Source organism: Epinephelus lanceolatus, chromosome 14 (assembly GCF_041903045.1).
Source record: "Epinephelus lanceolatus isolate andai-2023 chromosome 14, ASM4190304v1, whole genome shotgun sequence".
Taxonomy (NCBI): Eukaryota; Metazoa; Chordata; class Actinopteri; order Perciformes; family Serranidae; genus Epinephelus; species Epinephelus lanceolatus.
The window spans coordinates 31,999,812-32,018,723 of NC_135747.1; the positions used below are offsets into that span (position 1 = coordinate 31,999,812).

The 18,912-nt window shown below is 42.0% G+C and overlaps 1 protein-coding gene across 1 annotated transcript in view; it reads left to right on the forward strand.

Annotated features, from left to right (window-relative positions):
• The first annotated feature begins 635 nt into the window (after positions 1 to 635).
• itgbl1 (integrin, beta-like 1) overlaps positions 636 to 18,912 on the forward strand; it is an 82,089-nt gene continuing 63,812 nt past the window's right edge. Inside the window, exons 1-2 of the mRNA XM_033617127.2 lie at positions 636 to 901; positions 9,486 to 9,688. Of these exons, the coding sequence (XP_033473018.1) occupies positions 810 to 901; positions 9,486 to 9,688 (295 nt within the window). The 5' untranslated portion in view covers positions 636 to 809. The remainder of the gene's footprint in view (positions 902 to 9,485; positions 9,689 to 18,912) is intronic.

Genomic DNA, 18,912 nt, shown 5'->3' on the forward strand with positions numbered 1-18,912 from the left:
ATTGCTGTTTTAAAAGCCAGCTTGGTCCAAACACTGATCCACACTGGATGGTGGTGTCTTTAAAGACTCACTGAAATTGAATTTTTGCATTCAGCTTTGCTTGAAATAATTAGTTCTATCGGATCAGAGTCAAAATGCATGTTATTATTTCTGCAGCATCGTTCTGAGCACACTCCATTTTTGCTTGTCATGGCAAAGCACAGGTGTTACTAAGAACATTAACCATGACTCTTTTCCATTTAAGTGTCCCAGCAAGCTATGACTAAGTGTGACAGTGAGCCAGCATGCACAGTACCAGGACCCTGAACCCAGAGCAGCTAAATGGGATCCAACCTTCATTATGCTATCTTTCACACCTGTGCTTTTCCTATTGCCACATGTCAAAATGTCTCCAGAGAAAAGGTCTATTACATCAAAAGGAAAGATAGAAACAAAACTACAGCGCTCCGGAGAGATCATCTGGAAAAGGAATGGGGAAAAAAAGTGAAACAAAACATTTAAAAAAAAACAGTCTGCTTCTAATTACATCTCAAACTGGTGACTTAACTTTTTATTTTGGCAGTTTTCCCCACTCCAGCTCCTGCCCAGGCCTGTGTCTGAGAGTCAAGACTAATCAAAGGCACTTGTATGGAGAGAACTGTTGGCCTCTGAAGGGATTGAGCCAGTTCAGGCCAGCCTGCTGCTCTTTCTCTCCTTCTCTCCTTCTTCTTTTCCCTCTCACTCTCTCTTCCTGTCCTGTCTGTTTAAGGAGAGAAAGATTGGGAAATTCCTTCAAGCTACTTTACTTCAGGTTTCTGTGGGATTTAAACATGCACACTGAGGTTTTGGTACAGTCCATGTTGGTGCCGTTGTTTCTGATTCTCCTCTCCGCCGTGGAGGACACTTTGTTACAATCGGTGAGGTGAGTTTCCACACAGCTTTGTTTTTTCCTTAGTTTATTTTGGGGTAGTCTAGAGAGCAAGGAGGAAGAGGGAGGTGCAGAGTTTTGCTGACAAAGACAACATTTGGAAACTACAATGTGGGGAAAGTTTAGGAGTGCCTATACATGTAGTTTGCACTTGCAGTTTCTTTACGCTGCTTTACTTGCCAATAATTCTGCATGCAAAGTCACGGGGGAAAAGGCTGCTTCTCTGTTTCCATTATTCAGCGTTTGAATAGCACTTTTTTTTCCTGTCTTCGAAGACATTCATTTATTTTCATTTGGTAACGTCAGCTGAACCTTCGGTGACATTTTGGCTGTGTGTTTCAAAATCCTTTAGTCACGTACAAAATTAAAGAAGGAAAATCCAAACACACTTATGCAAAAAAAATAATAATAATTGCAATGAGTAACCCTTGTACGCTTCTGTATCATACTTTTTTTGCTTTTTAATAAAATCAGGAATGTTTCACTTAAAGCTGTAAAACCTTTGATTTTTCAAAAATATTACATTTAATTGGACTAAAGTGTGAAAATGGAAAGAATAACATGGAGTCAATCACAGGAATTGGCTATAATATAAAAAAATCTCTACTGTTTACCTTGGCCTTTTACAGTAGAGCCTGAGTCAGCAGACCTGTAAATGCTGCCATATGATTCAAACTTAACGCAGCTGCAGAGGGGGTGTTTTCTCCAAGCAGGTGCACCGTGCCTGCGTAGCGATTATGTTATAGTGTAGCCTACAGTGCATAGTATTTATTAGACGGCAGTGGCAAACCCACATATGCTTTACCACAGGAAGCAACAGCTTCAGAGAGTCAAGGTGATTACAGTGCTTTCCTCTGTTTTTAATTATGTATATCCAAATAATTCCTACCTTGGCTATGTCATCATAACAACTTCCCAGTGCCAAAAAGGAGTAGGTGTGAAACACTAAGTATTGAAGGTTATGTTTGTAACCTCAGTTCTAAGAACACAGGTTTGGCATTTCCATGTATGTGCAATGCTCAAGCCAATCAACATCCAGCATATCAACAACTTCTTAGAGAGGCATCAATAGGGTTGGACTCCTTAAACTAGGGTTGCAAGACATAATGTTTAGTCATTTTCACACTGGCATTCCCCCCCTTATGGGCCCTTTAGTTTAGGGCAGTGGTTCCCAACTGGTGGGTCGTGGTCCAAAAGTGGGTCATGGGTCTATTCTGAATGGACTTCAATTGATTCAAGTGTCAAGTTAGTAAAAAACACACTTTATTTTGAAGTACAGTAAATTTCCTGCATAGAGCCTTTACTTCAAAGTGCCGTTTCCTGCTGTAGAGTGCGCGAGTAACCGACAGCTGCTTAACAGAGACAGCAACTAGCTCAATGACATGGCCAAACGTAGTTTGACACTGAACAAATTAAACTGTGTAGACCTTGGACTAATGACTAAGGAGAAATGTGGACCCCTTGGCTGGACCAAAAAACCTTAAGAGCAATCAGTATACAAGCAGCCTGTGTCTAGCTATATTTATTAATATCTTAAATAAGTATTTCCCTGCTGACAAGATGATCTCTTGGTATTACTAGGCTGACGATGGAGCAGAAAAACACAAATAGTTTTGAAATTAATGCTATATGACCAGAGAAAACAGAGAAAAAGGGCTGTAGCATTTGCAATTGCTTGAGAGGTAGAAAACTTACAACTACGAGAATGCATTGCGCCATAGAGGACATATTGTGAGCTTGACTGTTTTTCCCACAGGAAATAGGATGGTGGCAGGCTGGTAAAAAAAGGATCTCAAATTACAGTTTAACAGTAGGCTAAAATATTTCTGAAAATATTTTAGGTGAGAATCAGGCAATGCTGTAACTGAAAGACAATAACAGGCTTCATGTGCCATTGAGCAACGTTCATAAGAATGAACAGGGTCCTGCCTTCATTATCCATGTCTCTTAATACATCCATGGTTTTGAAGCCTTGAGTTTAGCATTTCGGCCATTAGCCATGTTTCCATCAGCCTGTTTAGATGTGCATCTAGAAGTATCGCATCAGAAAATTATGATGGAAACGCCAAAATTCGAATTAAAATCCACTGATTCGCACAAACTAAAATACGCTCGCTTTAGCCGGGTTTCGGTTGATTCGAAAAATTGTTGATTCGCAAAACAGGGGATGGAAACAGTTATGTTCGAATTAAGTCTGACATAGCGCACCTCTCTCCATGGTGATATCCACACTCTGGGTTGGGAAGGCGGTAATGCATTTACAAGCTGGTTGCCAACCGCCAGAAAACGTAGAAGAAGAGGAATGCAAGACTTGTTTTGTTTCCGGTTCTGTGGAAAACTCACACGAGTTCGTAGTTTTCACCAAAGTCCGTACATTTAATGGAAACACACAGGACTCGTATTTCTTTTAATGCACATTTTCCAATGATTCCAATCACTTTTGGATGGAAACATAGCTATTGCCATCTTGGATTCTTGGAGCCATACGTTACCATTTTTGGGCGAGAAGCTGGCACTGTGGCGGAGCAAGGGGTGGATCCCACTGAGAAGCCGAGGACAATATCAGCAGACAGCCTGTCATTAATTATGTGTAACATTAGGCTTTAAAGAATTGTGAACAGGTACATTATATTAAAAAAAATCAATCCCTGTAGAGTTGTCATTAATGGGGAAATGATATATAGAGACCAAATTGTTTTTACCAGGCTGTAAACATGTTTGTTTATGCTGTAAAGTCGGGCATTTTAACATGAGGGTCTATGGGGATTGATTAGCTTCTGGAGCCAGCCTCAAGTGGTCGTTCAAAGAACTGCAGTTTGGGCACCTTATGCGTTCAAAAAAATGCGGTAAAAAAAGACAATAGAAAGCATGCATCAACAATGTGAGTTGTGTCCCTGCTTCTTGGATACTTAATGCAATTTATAACAGTCCCAGTTCAAAGCATTTGCAGTTTGAATGTGTGCGTTTGCAGTTTTGGACATGTAACAAGCTGTTTAGTCAGATTCAATGGTGTGATTATTGTTCGCTATCTTTTCAATGTTTATTTTCTTTTTGCATTAGGAACACAGATTACTGACCAATTATTTCCTCTCATGCAGTCTCAGAACAAGCATGCATGCCGGTGGTTGGATGGATCATTAGCTTTGGTCTTTGTGTTGTGTTCACATTATTTTTTTACAGAATTTGGGAGGCAGCATCAGCAGGTTTTAACAGAAGTGGTGAGGTGGCATTACTTAACTTTTTTGGTCCTTACTGCCAGCTTGTTGTGTCACAGCTCTAATTGTAGGTTGCTTGCTGAGCACACATTGTACCTGCAATATCACTACTTTCCATCCTGCTGGAGGAGCAGGACCGTTGCTATATCTGTTTATGTAGTCAGGTGAACATGCCAGTTGTTTCTGTGTTTATTGTGCTGATGTCACTTGGTTTCTTGCTTCCTACGGCTTCTTTCTTTGTTTATTTTTGTATAATTCATTTTACATTTGATAAAAACAGTGATTTTACTCACAGTGGAGAAGACTGCCTCCTTGTGCTCTCCTCTCCAGCCCTCTAGTGTGGCATTAACATCAAAAACCTCTGCTTTTTTAATTCTCACAGAGGCTGTGGGTTCATTTTGGTAGGCCGTGCACCCACAAACTATGTCATTTTTCCTTTCCCAAGTGACAGGGGGAAAATGCATTGAGCTGCACTGTCCTGGACGTAAAAAAAAAAAAAAAAAAACACCTGTTGTTCTTATCTGCAGCAGCAGCTACTGTTTGAGGAAAATCTCCTCAATGGGCTCAAATGGCTTCTTCTAATAAAGCCGTGAGGCCCACAGGAAGGACTCACTGAGTGACTGACAGGCGCACATTCTCAGACCAAACAGTGATGTCATGCCCAGATCTGGTTTACGATGTTGTGGTGAGCCATTACTTGTCTGGTGGCGACTTTATTTTGCCAGATGGTTTGAAATAAGTGTTAAAACTTGGAGCGGGATGGGGCAGTGTAAAAAGAGTGGAAGGCAGAGTCGAGGGCAGTGTCCAAAATCACTCCCTATTTACTACACTGGTGCGGTGCCCGATGAAAACATGCCTGGTGGGATGGGTTGAGTGTTTGGCCTGTGGTATCGCTGCTTGCAGCTTTCTCGAGAACCACTCATACAAACAACTTCACACTCAACACTATGCCTTCTTGGGGCCTGAGCAACCTGGGCCCCAAACAGCTATAGAATTATTATGATGTTTATATATGAAAAATACTAAATTATGTTACCATTCTAACTCATTGTACCCACATATAACTTACAAAAGCCCGCCAAAGCACCTAAAGATATGCAACTGTATACTGCTTACTTACTCTGTGCTTTTAATTTAGAGGGAAACATTGTACTAGTACATTCACATGACAGAGACACGCTATTGATTTCATTGCAGATTCAGATTTAACTCACAAAATAGAGCAATTAAAATAAAACACATTATTATTTGTTAAACTATCTACCATTGTATTAGCATTAAATGCTTCACCTTGAACAGTAAATTTAATTATACTTTGCTGACGACGCCTCTCTTCCACACTTACAGTAAAAGTTTGAATGCACGATTTTTACTGACTGATTTTTGCTCTACTAATAACAGTTGATAGTTTTACTTCAGAAAAGGTTTGGAGTACTTCTTCTACCCCTGTAAACAGCCTACATACATTTCCTGTTAGAGAAAAGTAAAGCAAGACGACATTTGCCTTGGGCCCCAAAATCACTAAATCTGCTCCTGATAAACACTCAAGTTGATGTGTTAATTTCCAGATAGCATTGATTTAATTTGCATAGGTATTTTGCAAGCCGGAACGTTAGCCTATTAGTGTTATATGTTAGTAATGTTGTGGGAAACTAACACAATAGATGTAGGCAAAGACACCACGATGGTAATAAAGTAGAGCATTGATTTTACGGTGGTAACATATATAAATATTTGCTGATACTGAACTAGTCACATGTCCAAATAGCAAACAGGGTGTTTTGTTGGATCCCCAGCAATACTAAGTGTGGAGTAGATTGAATGAAAGGTTCTCAAGATGCAAAAGGACACACAGAAAGACAGACAGAGAGTCCTTACTTTATAGTTAGTGCACCATATTTATTGTGCGCCATCTTTGTCTATGCTCTGAGTGTGAAACAAATAATGCCCTCATTATGTCATGTACACTACTCCAAGGCGTTCCCAGACCACATGAGATATGTAATCCCTCCAGTGTGTTCTGGGTCTGCCCCGGGGCCTCCTACCAGTGGGACGTACCCAGAACACCTCCAACGGAAGGCGCCCAGGAGGATCCTGATCAGATGCCCGAACCACCTCAACTGACCCCTTTCGACGCGAAGGAGCAGTGGCTCTACTCCAAACTCCCTCCTGATGTCCAAGCTCCTTACCCTGTTTCTAAGGCTGAGCACAGCCACCCTCCAGAGGAATCTCATTTTGGCTGCTTGTATCCGCGATCTCATTCTTTCAGTCATTACCCAGAGCTCATGACCATAGGTGATGATGGACCAGTAAATTGACGACGGTCCAACACAGCGCTCGCATCACTGCAGACGCTGTGCCAAACCGCCGATCCATCTCTCTATTCTACCCCCACTTGTTAACATGGTGAGCCAAAAATTCTACAATGCAATTCTTTTACAGATGAGAAATTTACTGCTGTGCAGTTCAAAATTTTGATGACTACTGATGTCCGAATTCTCAATTTACAGCTCATTATTAAGTAACATACTTGGAGTCTATTATAATGGGAGGAACGAGTGGTTTTGAATACAGCCTGGGTCAATGTCATGTTATCTTGTCATGGGAAAAGATTCAAAATTCCATGCACTACTCAGTAGAGGAGTGCGGTCCATCCAAAAATGCAGTCAGTGGGTGAAGCCTGTGTGAAATGGAACTTGTACAGGATAACCTCCCCCTGACACATGGAACACATCTTTATTTGATTTTAATGGGAGTGTCAGGAACACTTGATCTGTTGATTGTTTGAAATATGTCTACTGTTCCCAAAACGAACAGTATGGGAGGGCAGGATTAGAAAAAGAATGTCAGACAGCATCCAAATGAAACAAATCTCACACAGAGATCCCATGGAGTCAAAAACGAAGCTCGGCAACAGCTGCTGGAGTGTGCTCAATGAAAGGTGAAGCTGTTTCTGTCCTGTTTCATTTGTTTGATTTATCAGCCTAATCCTTCACTGCGTGTCTTTTTGTGTTGTGTTTCCAAGGCGTTTGTGTTTTTCTTGATGTCGACTCAAACAGTGTTCTTCATCTTTAGACAGGAAGTCCTATGATGTTACCTGCAAATGGAAGGGAAGGGAAGTTGGAATTTAATTTTATGTAATGTTAAAATTTGTATTTAAATGACAGGAGACAGTAAATATAACTGTGAAGCAATGAAACTGGCAGGGAAACACTGACATTATGCGAACATGTCTCCTCACTTTCCTCAGTTGCGTCTCTTCCTTGTGTCTCCTCCCTGCGAGGATGTAAGAAAGAGATGCAAGGACAGAGGAGTCAAAGCTGCCAAATGAGAAATCCTTGGTTCTATAGCATCAGCCTTAAGCAACATCAGCTACTGTGCCACATGTAGAGGTGCAGCATTCCTATGCCATGCAACTTGATAAAAGACTTCCATGTAGGATACACCCGCGTTTCCTCACTCTAAGCTCCTCCAGAAGCCTCCTCTCTCCTTGTCTCCTCCAGGTGCATTGAAATATTATAGGGGGAATGATTTCCAGGTGATGAGAGAAGAGAGGATGCAAGGAAGCATATGTTAGCCTATTAAAAAGCACCCTAATTGTCAGATGTTCCCATCAAAAGGTCACCAGAGACTACCACTGTGTTACAAATGGCATACTATTCCTTTTCACATACGATTTGTATTGCAGCTGCCCTTATGAAGAACATACTGTTGCATGGAATATGCAAACAACAGAGACATACTACATTGTCAATACATTGCTGCCTTAACTTTGACTCTCTTGCTCATATATCTATTGCAGTCTCAAGCACGAAATACACTGTAAGGGAGCAGTTATCTCACTGCGGCTCAGTCGATGTGACGAATCCTTTGCTGCAGAAAGGATTGTGGGTCACAATGACCAATAAAAGCATGCAGGCTTATATGGTGCAAAAAGGGACCTGATGCAGTAGGACATCCTGGTGTCTTTGGCATACTGCATTTGAGTGTGTTCCAAACCGCACACTTTTTCTTTTTACTTTTAGTTTGTACTGCAGCAGCCCTTAAAAAGTACGTGCTGTTGCATGTAGTTTGCACACGATCAGGACATACTACTGTCTCATAACATTACGCCTTGAACTTTGACTCTCATCCTTTTATATCAGTTACCTTAGTCTCGCTCACCTGGGCCGACTCTCACTTTAAGATTGGAGAAAAAAACGCCCCGGCTGCTTGTATTTCTTTCAACCAATCACAATCGTTCTGGGCGGTGCCACAGCAACGGTGCGCTTGCAAAAATATCGCCGGGGGGAAACAGGTTTTGGTGTAACACACCCACAAAAATATCACCTACAGGACGCGAACCATGGCAGAAAAATGGCTACATCCCCGCAAGCTCAAACACCGCAAAAGTTAGTAAAGGACGTGTTGAAAACTGCAACCGGAGGTGGTAGGGCGGGACTTCAGCGGGTGGCTTGTTCCACCCAATGAGAGGCTGATCTATGCAGCGAACTTCCGCCCACTCAGACTACGGTTACCTTGGAAATAAAACAAATGCCACTTACTGAGTTCACCAGAGATGAAGCTGTTATTTTTATGGCTATGTCCTATTGTTGTTTGTAATATTTATTATTATTTTGTTCACTTAAACAATCAATATTTCTATTGTTACCTTTTGACTGGTCATCAGTTACTTTGATGTGATGTCAGCCGTCATTGCGATTTCTGATAGCTGTCAATCAGCTGTCAATGAACTGTCAAGCTGACGTGTTTGCGGCTCATTAAATGTGATGTATCGCAGAGAATTATGGGTCAGAATAGCCAGAAAAGCATGCTGGCTTGCATACTGCAAAATCGGACCAGATGTAGTAGAACATCCTGGTATTTTTGGCATGCTGCATTTGACGTATTACGTATTGGAACATACTAAACTTTTTACTGGCATATTTAATAGTATAGTAGTATGGATATCGGATCTCTCTGCAAAAGTACTTTCTTGCTACCTTTGTTCTTTCTATGACCTCAGCCATGTTGTGTGTGTCCTGTAGCTTAAACCACCACACAAACACACATGCAGATTTATAAAGAAATCTACAAAGAAACAAAAAGAAAAGAAAACTGCTCTACATTCTGAACCTTGGGCTCATGTCTCATCTTTGGGTCTATCAAACACTCTGCAACTATAAATAGGAGAAAAATAAATGGGTTTTGTGAATGTAAACATCCATACTACATATCAAACATAATGAATGCCTGATTTTCAATGTTTAAAACTCAGATGTGATGCTCTGTATTTCACACAGGCATATGTGGCAGCACACTTGACCCTCGACTTCAGAAGTTTCCGAAGCTGCACAACAACTAACTGTCTTTGTTTTTCCCAGCCAGGTGGGTGATGTGTGCAAGCTGTCCACAGAGTCATCCCTGCGCCGCTGCAAGACACCTGATGGCAAGATCTGCAGCGGGAGGGGCAAATGTGACTGCGGCATCTGCATCTGTGCGGCCACGGATCCTGGGAAGTTCTACGGTCCACGCTGCGAGTGCCACGACTGGGTGTGTGCTACACATAATGGGAAAACATGCAACGGTGCGTACAGTGGCACATAAGACGAGCAGATGGTTTGGTTTTATAGCGAGAAATCAAATCTCTCTTAACACCGTTTTATTGGCATTATGTCTGATTAAAGTTTGACTAAGTCTCATGTGAAGTTGTGTACAGGCACATGGCTCCACATGTTTTACTGCTTGGTACGGCTGTTAGTGACGGGTCAGTAAGTGATGCAGCAGAGCTTCTAACATCTTGGCAAATGGACTCTCCAGCTGATGTTTAGCATCTTTTTCAGCCAGGTGTGAGGAAGAAGAAGAAGAATAATAGAAGAAGAATAGAGAGCTTAAGGGTGTAATCCAAAGATTTGTTAAGGCTTTTAACGTCTCTTTCATTTTATGATATCAAATACTGAAACATATATTTCACAGACTTGGAGTTGAGTTAAAGCATTTCTGTTTCACCTGTGTTTCTTTCTTTATTGCCCAATCAGAGGGGTTCAGTATTGTGTGTTTGAGAGGCTGCATCACCTTGGCAGCACTTCAAAGGGATTCACTGGTAATAGACAGCTGGTTGGTTCAAGTGTGTTCACTTTTGTTGGGAGGCACGGCTTTGAACTTCGCCTGTTGCCTGAAATCTTACAAGTTTTCAGAAAGAACACTTGAGAGTGCATCCACACTAAAGGACACGTTGCCACATGAGATACACTCCACTTTGCACATTCATTTTCTAACATGAGCACAGAGTTCACAGATATTAGAACAAAAAGCTACTTCTATGGAAAGAATAATAAACTTGGTCAGTGTTTTAATTTTTACAAAGTGTATTGACCAACCTGAACGTCACCAGATACGCTGATATATCATCAGAAGGGGAAAATGAAACTGATGCAGTCTAATGCAGCAGCCCTGCAATAAAACTTACCTTTGTGAAGGTTACAATGATCAGTTTCTGGTGAAACTAGTTTAGGTTGGGTTTATGATGGCCATATTTTATGGTCATTTTTAGAGGCAGCAGTTTGTGGTGCGCTTTGGTTGAAGCTGCTCTAATCAATATTTTTATATTAACAATAAATCAAATGACTACATGTAATGTGAAAGGGATAGCTCATGGCGACAAAGCTGCAGAGAATTATCACCAGACCCGCAGCTCTCCTCAGCTCTACTGAGCTCTGCAGCATCTATAGCATCTTTAGTGTTGATGTGTAACAGGGTCAATTGTGCAGCAGTAATGTGTGTAACAAGGTCAGGTGTACATTTGTAGTGTTAAGTATTATAATTGCACATTATTTGTTTCTGTAGTTTTTACCTGACATGCTCAGGCCCCCATAGTCAATATGTGGAACGTTTGACACTACTCAGTTTCTGCACCACTACGTTCACCTTTGAGGGTACGACACCTATAAAGGGGTGTCTCCCGCCTTGACTCTCCCCTCTTGCTGTTGTGCTCTGTGGGAGCGGTAAGTGACATTGCTGTTGTGGCAGTTTTCTTGTTTTAGCGCTGTTAAGCTGTGTTTATAAGTTTATTTCATGCTAACATATTCATGTGTCACGTCATTTGAGTAGGGGCTCGAGTTTGTATGGTTGTGTTTGACGGAGGATTTTGTTTTTGCCACTTGTTGTCAGGTATGTTTTTTGTGTTTCATTGTGTTTAGTTGAATGTAACATGGCCGCCCTTTTGCTGTTGTGCTCCATGGGAGAGGGGCTTGAGTTCGTGGTCGTGTTTGATGGAGAATTTTGTTTTTGCCATTTGCTGTCAGGAATAAACGGAGTCCATCGGTTACATATAGGAGTGATACTTAACTTATCTCCAGGCCCAGGGGCCTTAAACTGAGTGCTAATTCACAATGAAAACAAATTGATTTACACTGGGATTTTTTTCTATTTGAATGTAAATGTTTAAATGTAAGTGCCAGAGTGCAACAGAGGTCCAGGCTAAGCCCAAATGTCCTCAAATCCTACAAACACCCTGGCCTGTTTACACCTGACTTGCACTGTGCTGCTGCAACTGGATTTGCCTCTAGGCAAAGATGAGTCAGGACAGCAGAAGTCAAAAGATTTAAATCAGGCAATTCATTTATTATATATACTAATAAATATGATTAGTATTTGTTTATTTATTGGCCCCTGGCCACCTGTCATTTTGCAAAAGCGGCCCTCGGCCAAAACAAATTGAGTTTCCCTGGTCTACAGTGTAGCTCAGAGGTGTCAAACTCATCCTAGTTCTTGGGCCACATGCAGCCTAATTTGATCTCAAGTGGGCCGGACCAGTAAAACCACTGCAGAATAACATGTAAATAATAACACCTCCAAATGTTTTCCTGTGTTTAAGTGTAAAGAAGTACAAGTTTATTCTGAAAACATTCATCCTTTCACGAAACAGTAGATGAACATCCTGAGATGTCTTAAGAAAAATAAATGTAATTATGACAGTATGTCTCAGTTTTTCCACATTCGGTTACTCTACTACCCACATGTGCACACATTTCCACTCCTTTGTAGTATTGCTGGCATCACCACACCAAACTAAAGTGGAAACTAGTGAGGAAGCAGATTAAGTTACTCCCTGCCTTACAAACCATTTACAAATTAATTGGTTTGGTAGTTTCATAGTAATATGGTTCCAGGTCAGAATGGAAAAGCCTCTGTAGCAGCATTTTACATGAAGTAAGCCTCTCACTGTTTAACTTGCCCCTGAAACCTGGCACCTCTCAACCTTCATAAGTGCATTTATATTAGATGTGCAAAGTCTTGTTGTCTATAGCTTGTTGTGTTGCCCTCACGTGACAAAATATTATGTTTTCAGGCAGGGGTTTAGCAAGTTTACATACATTGTCAATTGTAACCATAAAATGAAAGGATGTTTTGCTGCCTTTTCATCTTAGGCTGCTTTCACACCTGCTCTGTTTGGTTTGGTTCAGTCAAACTCAAGTTCATTTGCCCCCTAAGTGCCGTTCGTTTGGGCAGGTGTGAACACAGCAATCCCACTCAGGTGTGCACCAAAACAACCGGACCGAGACCTTCTTGAAGAGGTGGTCTCTGTCTGGTTACAAACGAACTCTGCTGCGGTTCGTTTGTGGTGAGAACGTGTTCCGACCTGGATCTGAACCAACTGCAGTCACATGACACAGTGTTTGGGTTAAACATGAGCATGTTACAGTCCTGGAGGATTATTAATGTGCACCTCCTCCTGCACTGCCTTAATATGCATATTCAGCACATCCAATGCATCAAAACATTGTTTTCTAGTTGGAGCCGCGCCTCATTTTCAAACTGTATGGTTTGACTAAAATGAACAATGACAGCAATGTAGTCCACGATGAGCAGCGCTAAAATCAACCTGCGTAGTTGTCCCTCCATTGTGACATTAGAAAGTGTAACATTTATCTTGCAAGTGTACTCTTCTTCAACGTTTTGTTTACTTCCTGGATTTTTCCCACATGGAAATTCTGACCAGTCAAGAACAGCTTTCTCACACAAGGCATTTGATCTGGTCCGCTTGTAAATGCTGCCGTGAGAACACAAACCAACTCTAGGCAATTATACAACTTTGTAACAAAATAAATCCATGATTCAGACCAAAGCAAGACAACTCTAGGTCTGAAAGCAGCCTTAGTAGTTAACAGTTAGCTATAGACTGAGAAAAAAATCATTTTATTTACTGTGCTGTTCAAAGACTACCACTGGCAGGTGCTGGCAACTTTTAAAGGGCCAGTGTGTAATATTTGGCATGGTTTATTGTCAATCTGAATCTGAATCTGAATATTCTACCCATTAATATGTTTATACAAGTGTATGATCGCTATAAAATAAAATTTGTTTGGTTTTCGTAGCCTTATAATTATGCTTTTATATATATATATAGCAAGGGCCTTGCTTTAGAGAGATCGCCATCTTGCGCCGCCATGTACGTACGGCAGACCAAGCAGACAATCCAGCCAGCCAGAGAACGCGTTTCATGTGTATAAATGAACCAACGAAGACAGCGGGAGGAAAGAAGAAGGAGGAGGAAACAGCAGAGAGTGTTCGTAGTTCGTCGATAGAGAGTAGTGAAAAGTTTTTGTAGTTATAAAGTTTGCGAATGGACCACACTTACCACGCAACAGGAGAGAATGAACCCGAACCGTCATCTGCGAGGAAAAGAAGACGCAACTTCACTCCTTGTGATGCACTCTCTGCGGCACTTTTCCTCCTGGTGATATATCTCCCCAACGATGGTAGCAGTAGCACCGAATCCCATTCTGTGCATTCAGCCTCTCTTCTCGCCCGCTCAGCATCAAACACATGGAGTTCCTCATCTGTATGTTCCGGCTCAAACAGGTATGGCTCTGGGTCTGTGTCCGCTACAAGAAACTCTTCAAAATCGCGTTCAAAGTCGTCCATTGCAGCTACTATAGTCCGGAGATATTGCTAGGCTAAATAAACAGCTGAGCTCTGTTACCGGCTACGCTGTCAGTCAGTGTGTGGGCTGGAGGTTGGTGGAGCAGAGAGGGGAGGGGGGTCCCCACTCTGCATGGCAAACGAGTATGTGTGTAAAGTTATTAAGTGTGTCTGTTACGCTAGAAGAGTCAGAGTTTGGGACGGAGTCTTTTACCCCCTGGAGTGTTACCGGAGTTTCTGGAGTGCTCAAATAAACGGGCCTTTTCCCCGAACGTTACTCTGGTCTCCTGCTCGTGAGGGATTCATTACAATATTGTAACATGGTTTAGATTTCTAAATAAACATTCACCTCGTCGCTAGATAGACCTACTCCTGAAAAACTTGTGCACAAGGCTTTTTGTTCCTACGAGGTCACCGTCATTTACCCGACGGGAGGGGTGAGCGAGTGAGTCCTGCAATCTAGAATTTGACCACTGATGTCACTGTTTCCAACGGTTTTCAACCCATTTTACACACTGGGCCTTTAAAGTGTTATGTTTCTTGTGCATGAGTTGACACTGTCAGTCAATCATTTCTGTTTCTTTTTACTGTCTCTCTTACATGACATATGCTTTGGAGATGGTTGGATCTTTAAGCACTTGTGTGTACAAAAAGTGTCAGGATGTCATTTCAGTGCGCTCCAGCAGCACTGCACCCCAGGATGTAGGTTTGAAACCATTTTTAGAAAGGTGTTAATTCCACTATGAAGTCCTTTTGGAGGCTGTGGTTTGTGACACTGCTGAATATCATCACATTATACTGAGAGGTTTTTCTAATATTTAGTCGACACTCATTGATATAAATGTGGCAAAACAAGTCAATGGCACCCCAATTACAACCACATAATAAAATCAACTCCTGACACAGTTTTAATAAAACCAGGCCATTATTGCTCTCAAAAATCTGGGATTTATTGCTGGGCTATTTTATCAGACTACAGTCATGTTAGCTGGGTGTATGTAATAAACTGGCAAATGGCAGCTCGCAACCTGTTACCAAGACTTACCAGACATTTATCATTTATCAGATGAGATATCCTGGAAGTTGTGAGAGAAGCTGGCCCCGCTATGTCGATGTAAGGAAAAGGAACCCTCATCTTTTTGTTTGGTGTTCTCTGTAGTCACCTGGCTATGAGTGTCAGGGTTTAATGGAGATATGTGTGCAACCCAGAACGGGTATAATGGAGATGTGTGTGCATATGTGTGTGTGTGTGTGTGTGTGTGTGCACGAGGGGCCGAGTGATTTATTTGGGTTGGCTGCCGTGAGGAGCTCATTATGGTTCAGCAGTCTGGAGCGAGAAGGCCCTGCTTCAGCCTGATAATGGGGTTTCACTCACTGGTACACAGACTGCAAATGGAACCTAGATGCATCAGAAGAGGGATGGGCTTTAACACACACACACACACACACACACACACACACACAATCAGGCTCATTCCCATAGTGTTTTGCACACACAAACACGCACAACCAGCCACATACTCACACAATCAAATGCCCATGTGCATATAGAGCCCAGCAATTATATTCAAAGCATATTGAGAAGAATACAGACATCCCCACCTCCCCCAAGTTGCTCAATGGCCCATGCCGCATGCATGGTCTGCTGTCTGAGATCGGCAGCCAATTTCTCTCCCTGCGGCTCCCTTATCTCAGCCTCTCACAACTGCCCACTGATAAGATCCAGTAGATTTTTCTCCTTAGGGATAAACTGTGTGTTTTTCCTTTCCAAAAACATTAGCTTCCCTGGCATTGAGATGTTCTTTTACCTTGGATGGCATTTATCCGGCGCACACGGGCTAATTCGGATCCTCAATGAGAGCAACAAGTCGAGCTGGATGAAGAGCTCGGGTCTTTTGAATTAAGGTGTGATAGCAATAATTTTAAATACCAGAATAGGTTGAAATGTCAGTATTGTCTGTTGGAAAAAGCCTACATGAGACCTTTTGGCTACATGGTGAATATTACTGCCACCACAGGGCAAGAACGTCCTCAGCCTGATACGACGTCCTGTCCTCCCGTCTGCATCCTTTTATTGTGTGGGTTTCCTTTTGTTTGCAGTCAATTCACATCCAAGTCAAGTGAACTGGAAGCTCTGCAATTATATATTATGTGTGCATACGGATGAATATAGTAAACTGCCTGGGGTGATCTCGCACAATGCATGCTGGAACGGAGGCATTATAGAAGCATACGGCAGGAGTTCATATACTGAGCTGTCCTGGTTCTCTTTAGAAGAGATGTCCTTGTCATTTTATTCTGAGCAAAAGTGTACGTTATGTTCTTTTTACATATGAATTACAATTACAAAGACACATGCATGCTTCTTGGTTTTTGTGCCATGGAATGTTCCTGGTAAAACTAAGAGTAAATCACTTCCACCACAATGGAACTTATTTGTGAAAGGCCTTCTTTAACTAAGAAGTAACACTGGGGTTTTGAGTTTTTGAGCAGGTGGTGTTGATTTTCACTGATGCTGTCACTCACATGTTTTCCCTCCCTCTGATGCATCCCATATTGTAGCAGAGCAATGGGATGATGACCAGGATGAACATCTGTTCACCAACTGCAAAGCCGTACTTACATTTCACAGTTTGTCTTCTGACTGAGTTTAAATCTTCCTGTCCCATTTTTAGAAATTAGACACAGTGCATGAGAAATATAATCTCTTTAAATGTTTGAAGAAGTGTTAAAATTTAAAGGGCAGCTCATCCCAAAAAATCAAAAATACAAATTTTTCCTCTTACCTGTAGTGCTACTTATCAGTCTAGATTGTTTTGGTGTGAGTTGCCAAGTGTTGGAGTTATCAGCTGTAGAGATGCCAGCCTTCTCTCCAGTATAATAGTATTAGATGGCACTCAGCTTGTGGTGCTCGAAACACCCAAAAAATCCATTTAAAAATCTCAACAGCAATGTCTCTTTACAGAAATCATGACCTATTTACTGAGGAGAATCCACAGACCTTGTTGTGAGCAGTTTCACGTAGGATCTGTTTTCTTTGTTCTGAACTACACCCACCAACTTTATCACCATGCAGAAGAAAGCATGCATCTTATGCTTCTTACGCTTCCCTCGCTTCTGCCTCCTCCTCATGTCTTAACTCCTTACAGCAAGGATGTGAGAGAGATAGAGATGCGAGGAAGGAAGCACGAGGACAGAGGAGGTTAAGCTGCCTGAGAAATCCTTGGTTCCATAGTGTCAGTCTTAAGTGTTGTCAGTAACTTGTGACATGCTGTGCCACATGTAGAGGTGCAGCAGTTATGCGTCACGCCATGTCTCACTGTGAAGTCGTCGAAATCCAGCACTTGGGCAGTGACTTTAACACTGCCAGATTTTCGGCGAATGTTGGGCCGTTTTGCCGGCAAGCTGCGAGCATTTAGACACACAGAGCCGGATTGGTAAGTTGATCCGACGTGCCCAATTTTCCGCCTCATAGGGTAGACATATTGGTGGAACCTTTTTGGTTTAAAAAGAACGAGCTGTTGATGAGTTGTGGGAGGAGCTGTTGATGATGCTGCACGTGCGACGAGAGAATCGCCGAAGGACTGACCAGCCGCGGCTTCCCTTCCACATCACTGTTTACATCACATGCTGAGCTACACGTTTTGTTACTTGCTCACGCCCCCCATTGCCCTGAAAAAGGCGCATTCTGTATAAACAAAAGTAGGCAGGCGGCATTTTGCTGCACTCCCCGATTTTGTTTTTATACTGCATACAGAGACTGTATGTAAACTGTAAAAATCCTGTGAAAACAGGAAGTGTATTAACAGGCAGAAGTTGACACGGCATCCTAGAACATCAACAACCAATGCACCTAGGGTACCTTGCACATCGTATCTGGACGTAGAAAGTCCATGACCAAACATCGATATGTGACAAGTTCAGAGTGGGGATGCTTCGGTTTTCTTGCTCTAAGCTCCTCCAGAAGATTCCTCTTTCCTTGCTCCTTGTCTCCTTTAATGACATCTTCCTCAGCTGAGCTGTAATGTTGGATAGTTCAGCTGAGCTAGGTAAGGAAACAGTAGATGCACTCTTCCTTCTGCGTGATGATACAGTTTGCAGGTGTAGTTCAGTAGACAAAAAAATGGTTCCTACATGAAACTGCTCTTAACAAGGTCTGTGGATTATCTGGAAAGAGACACTGCTGTTGAGTTTTTCAAGTGAAATTATTTTGGTGCTTTAAGCACCACAAGCCGAGTGCCATCTAGTTCCATTATATTCGAGAGAAGGCTGATATCCCCAACACTTGATAACTCATGCCAAATCAATCTAGAACGTGTATTCTTTATTTTGAGGTGAAATTTTCCTTTAAGCTGTTAAGGATTTGTGGAATAACTCCCCTGTTTTCATAGATGAGGGTCAACGTGGCAATGTTTCCACTCTCTCTTTCACAGCCTTCCCTCTTTTTTTCCCTCATTGATGAGCCACGTGAAATCTCTTTCCCTCACCCCAGCTTTCTGTCTCCCTCTTACTCTCTCTGTCTGTGTCTGTGCTGAACCGAGCAAAGTGTTTTCTTCTGCTGTGTGTGTGTTCAGACAGGCTGTGTTTCGCTGCGATTTATGGTCTTTTTTCCATTGTCAGAGACACAGAGGGTGGCCCAGGGCGCCGCAGGCTAGCTTTGTCCCAATGAACAAAAACCCCCACTGTATAATAAACTTGTTAGTAATTACTGTTACAATATTGAGTAGCTTTAGACCATTATACTGTATCTAGACTGAGCCCCTTAGTGAGCAATCATCTCTGAGTTCAATCTCCATTTGAACATAATGAGTCATTCATTTGAATTGTTCTTTATCAAAGAGTCAGAGTTGATACAACACTTACTGTAATAGCTCACAAAATCTTTGA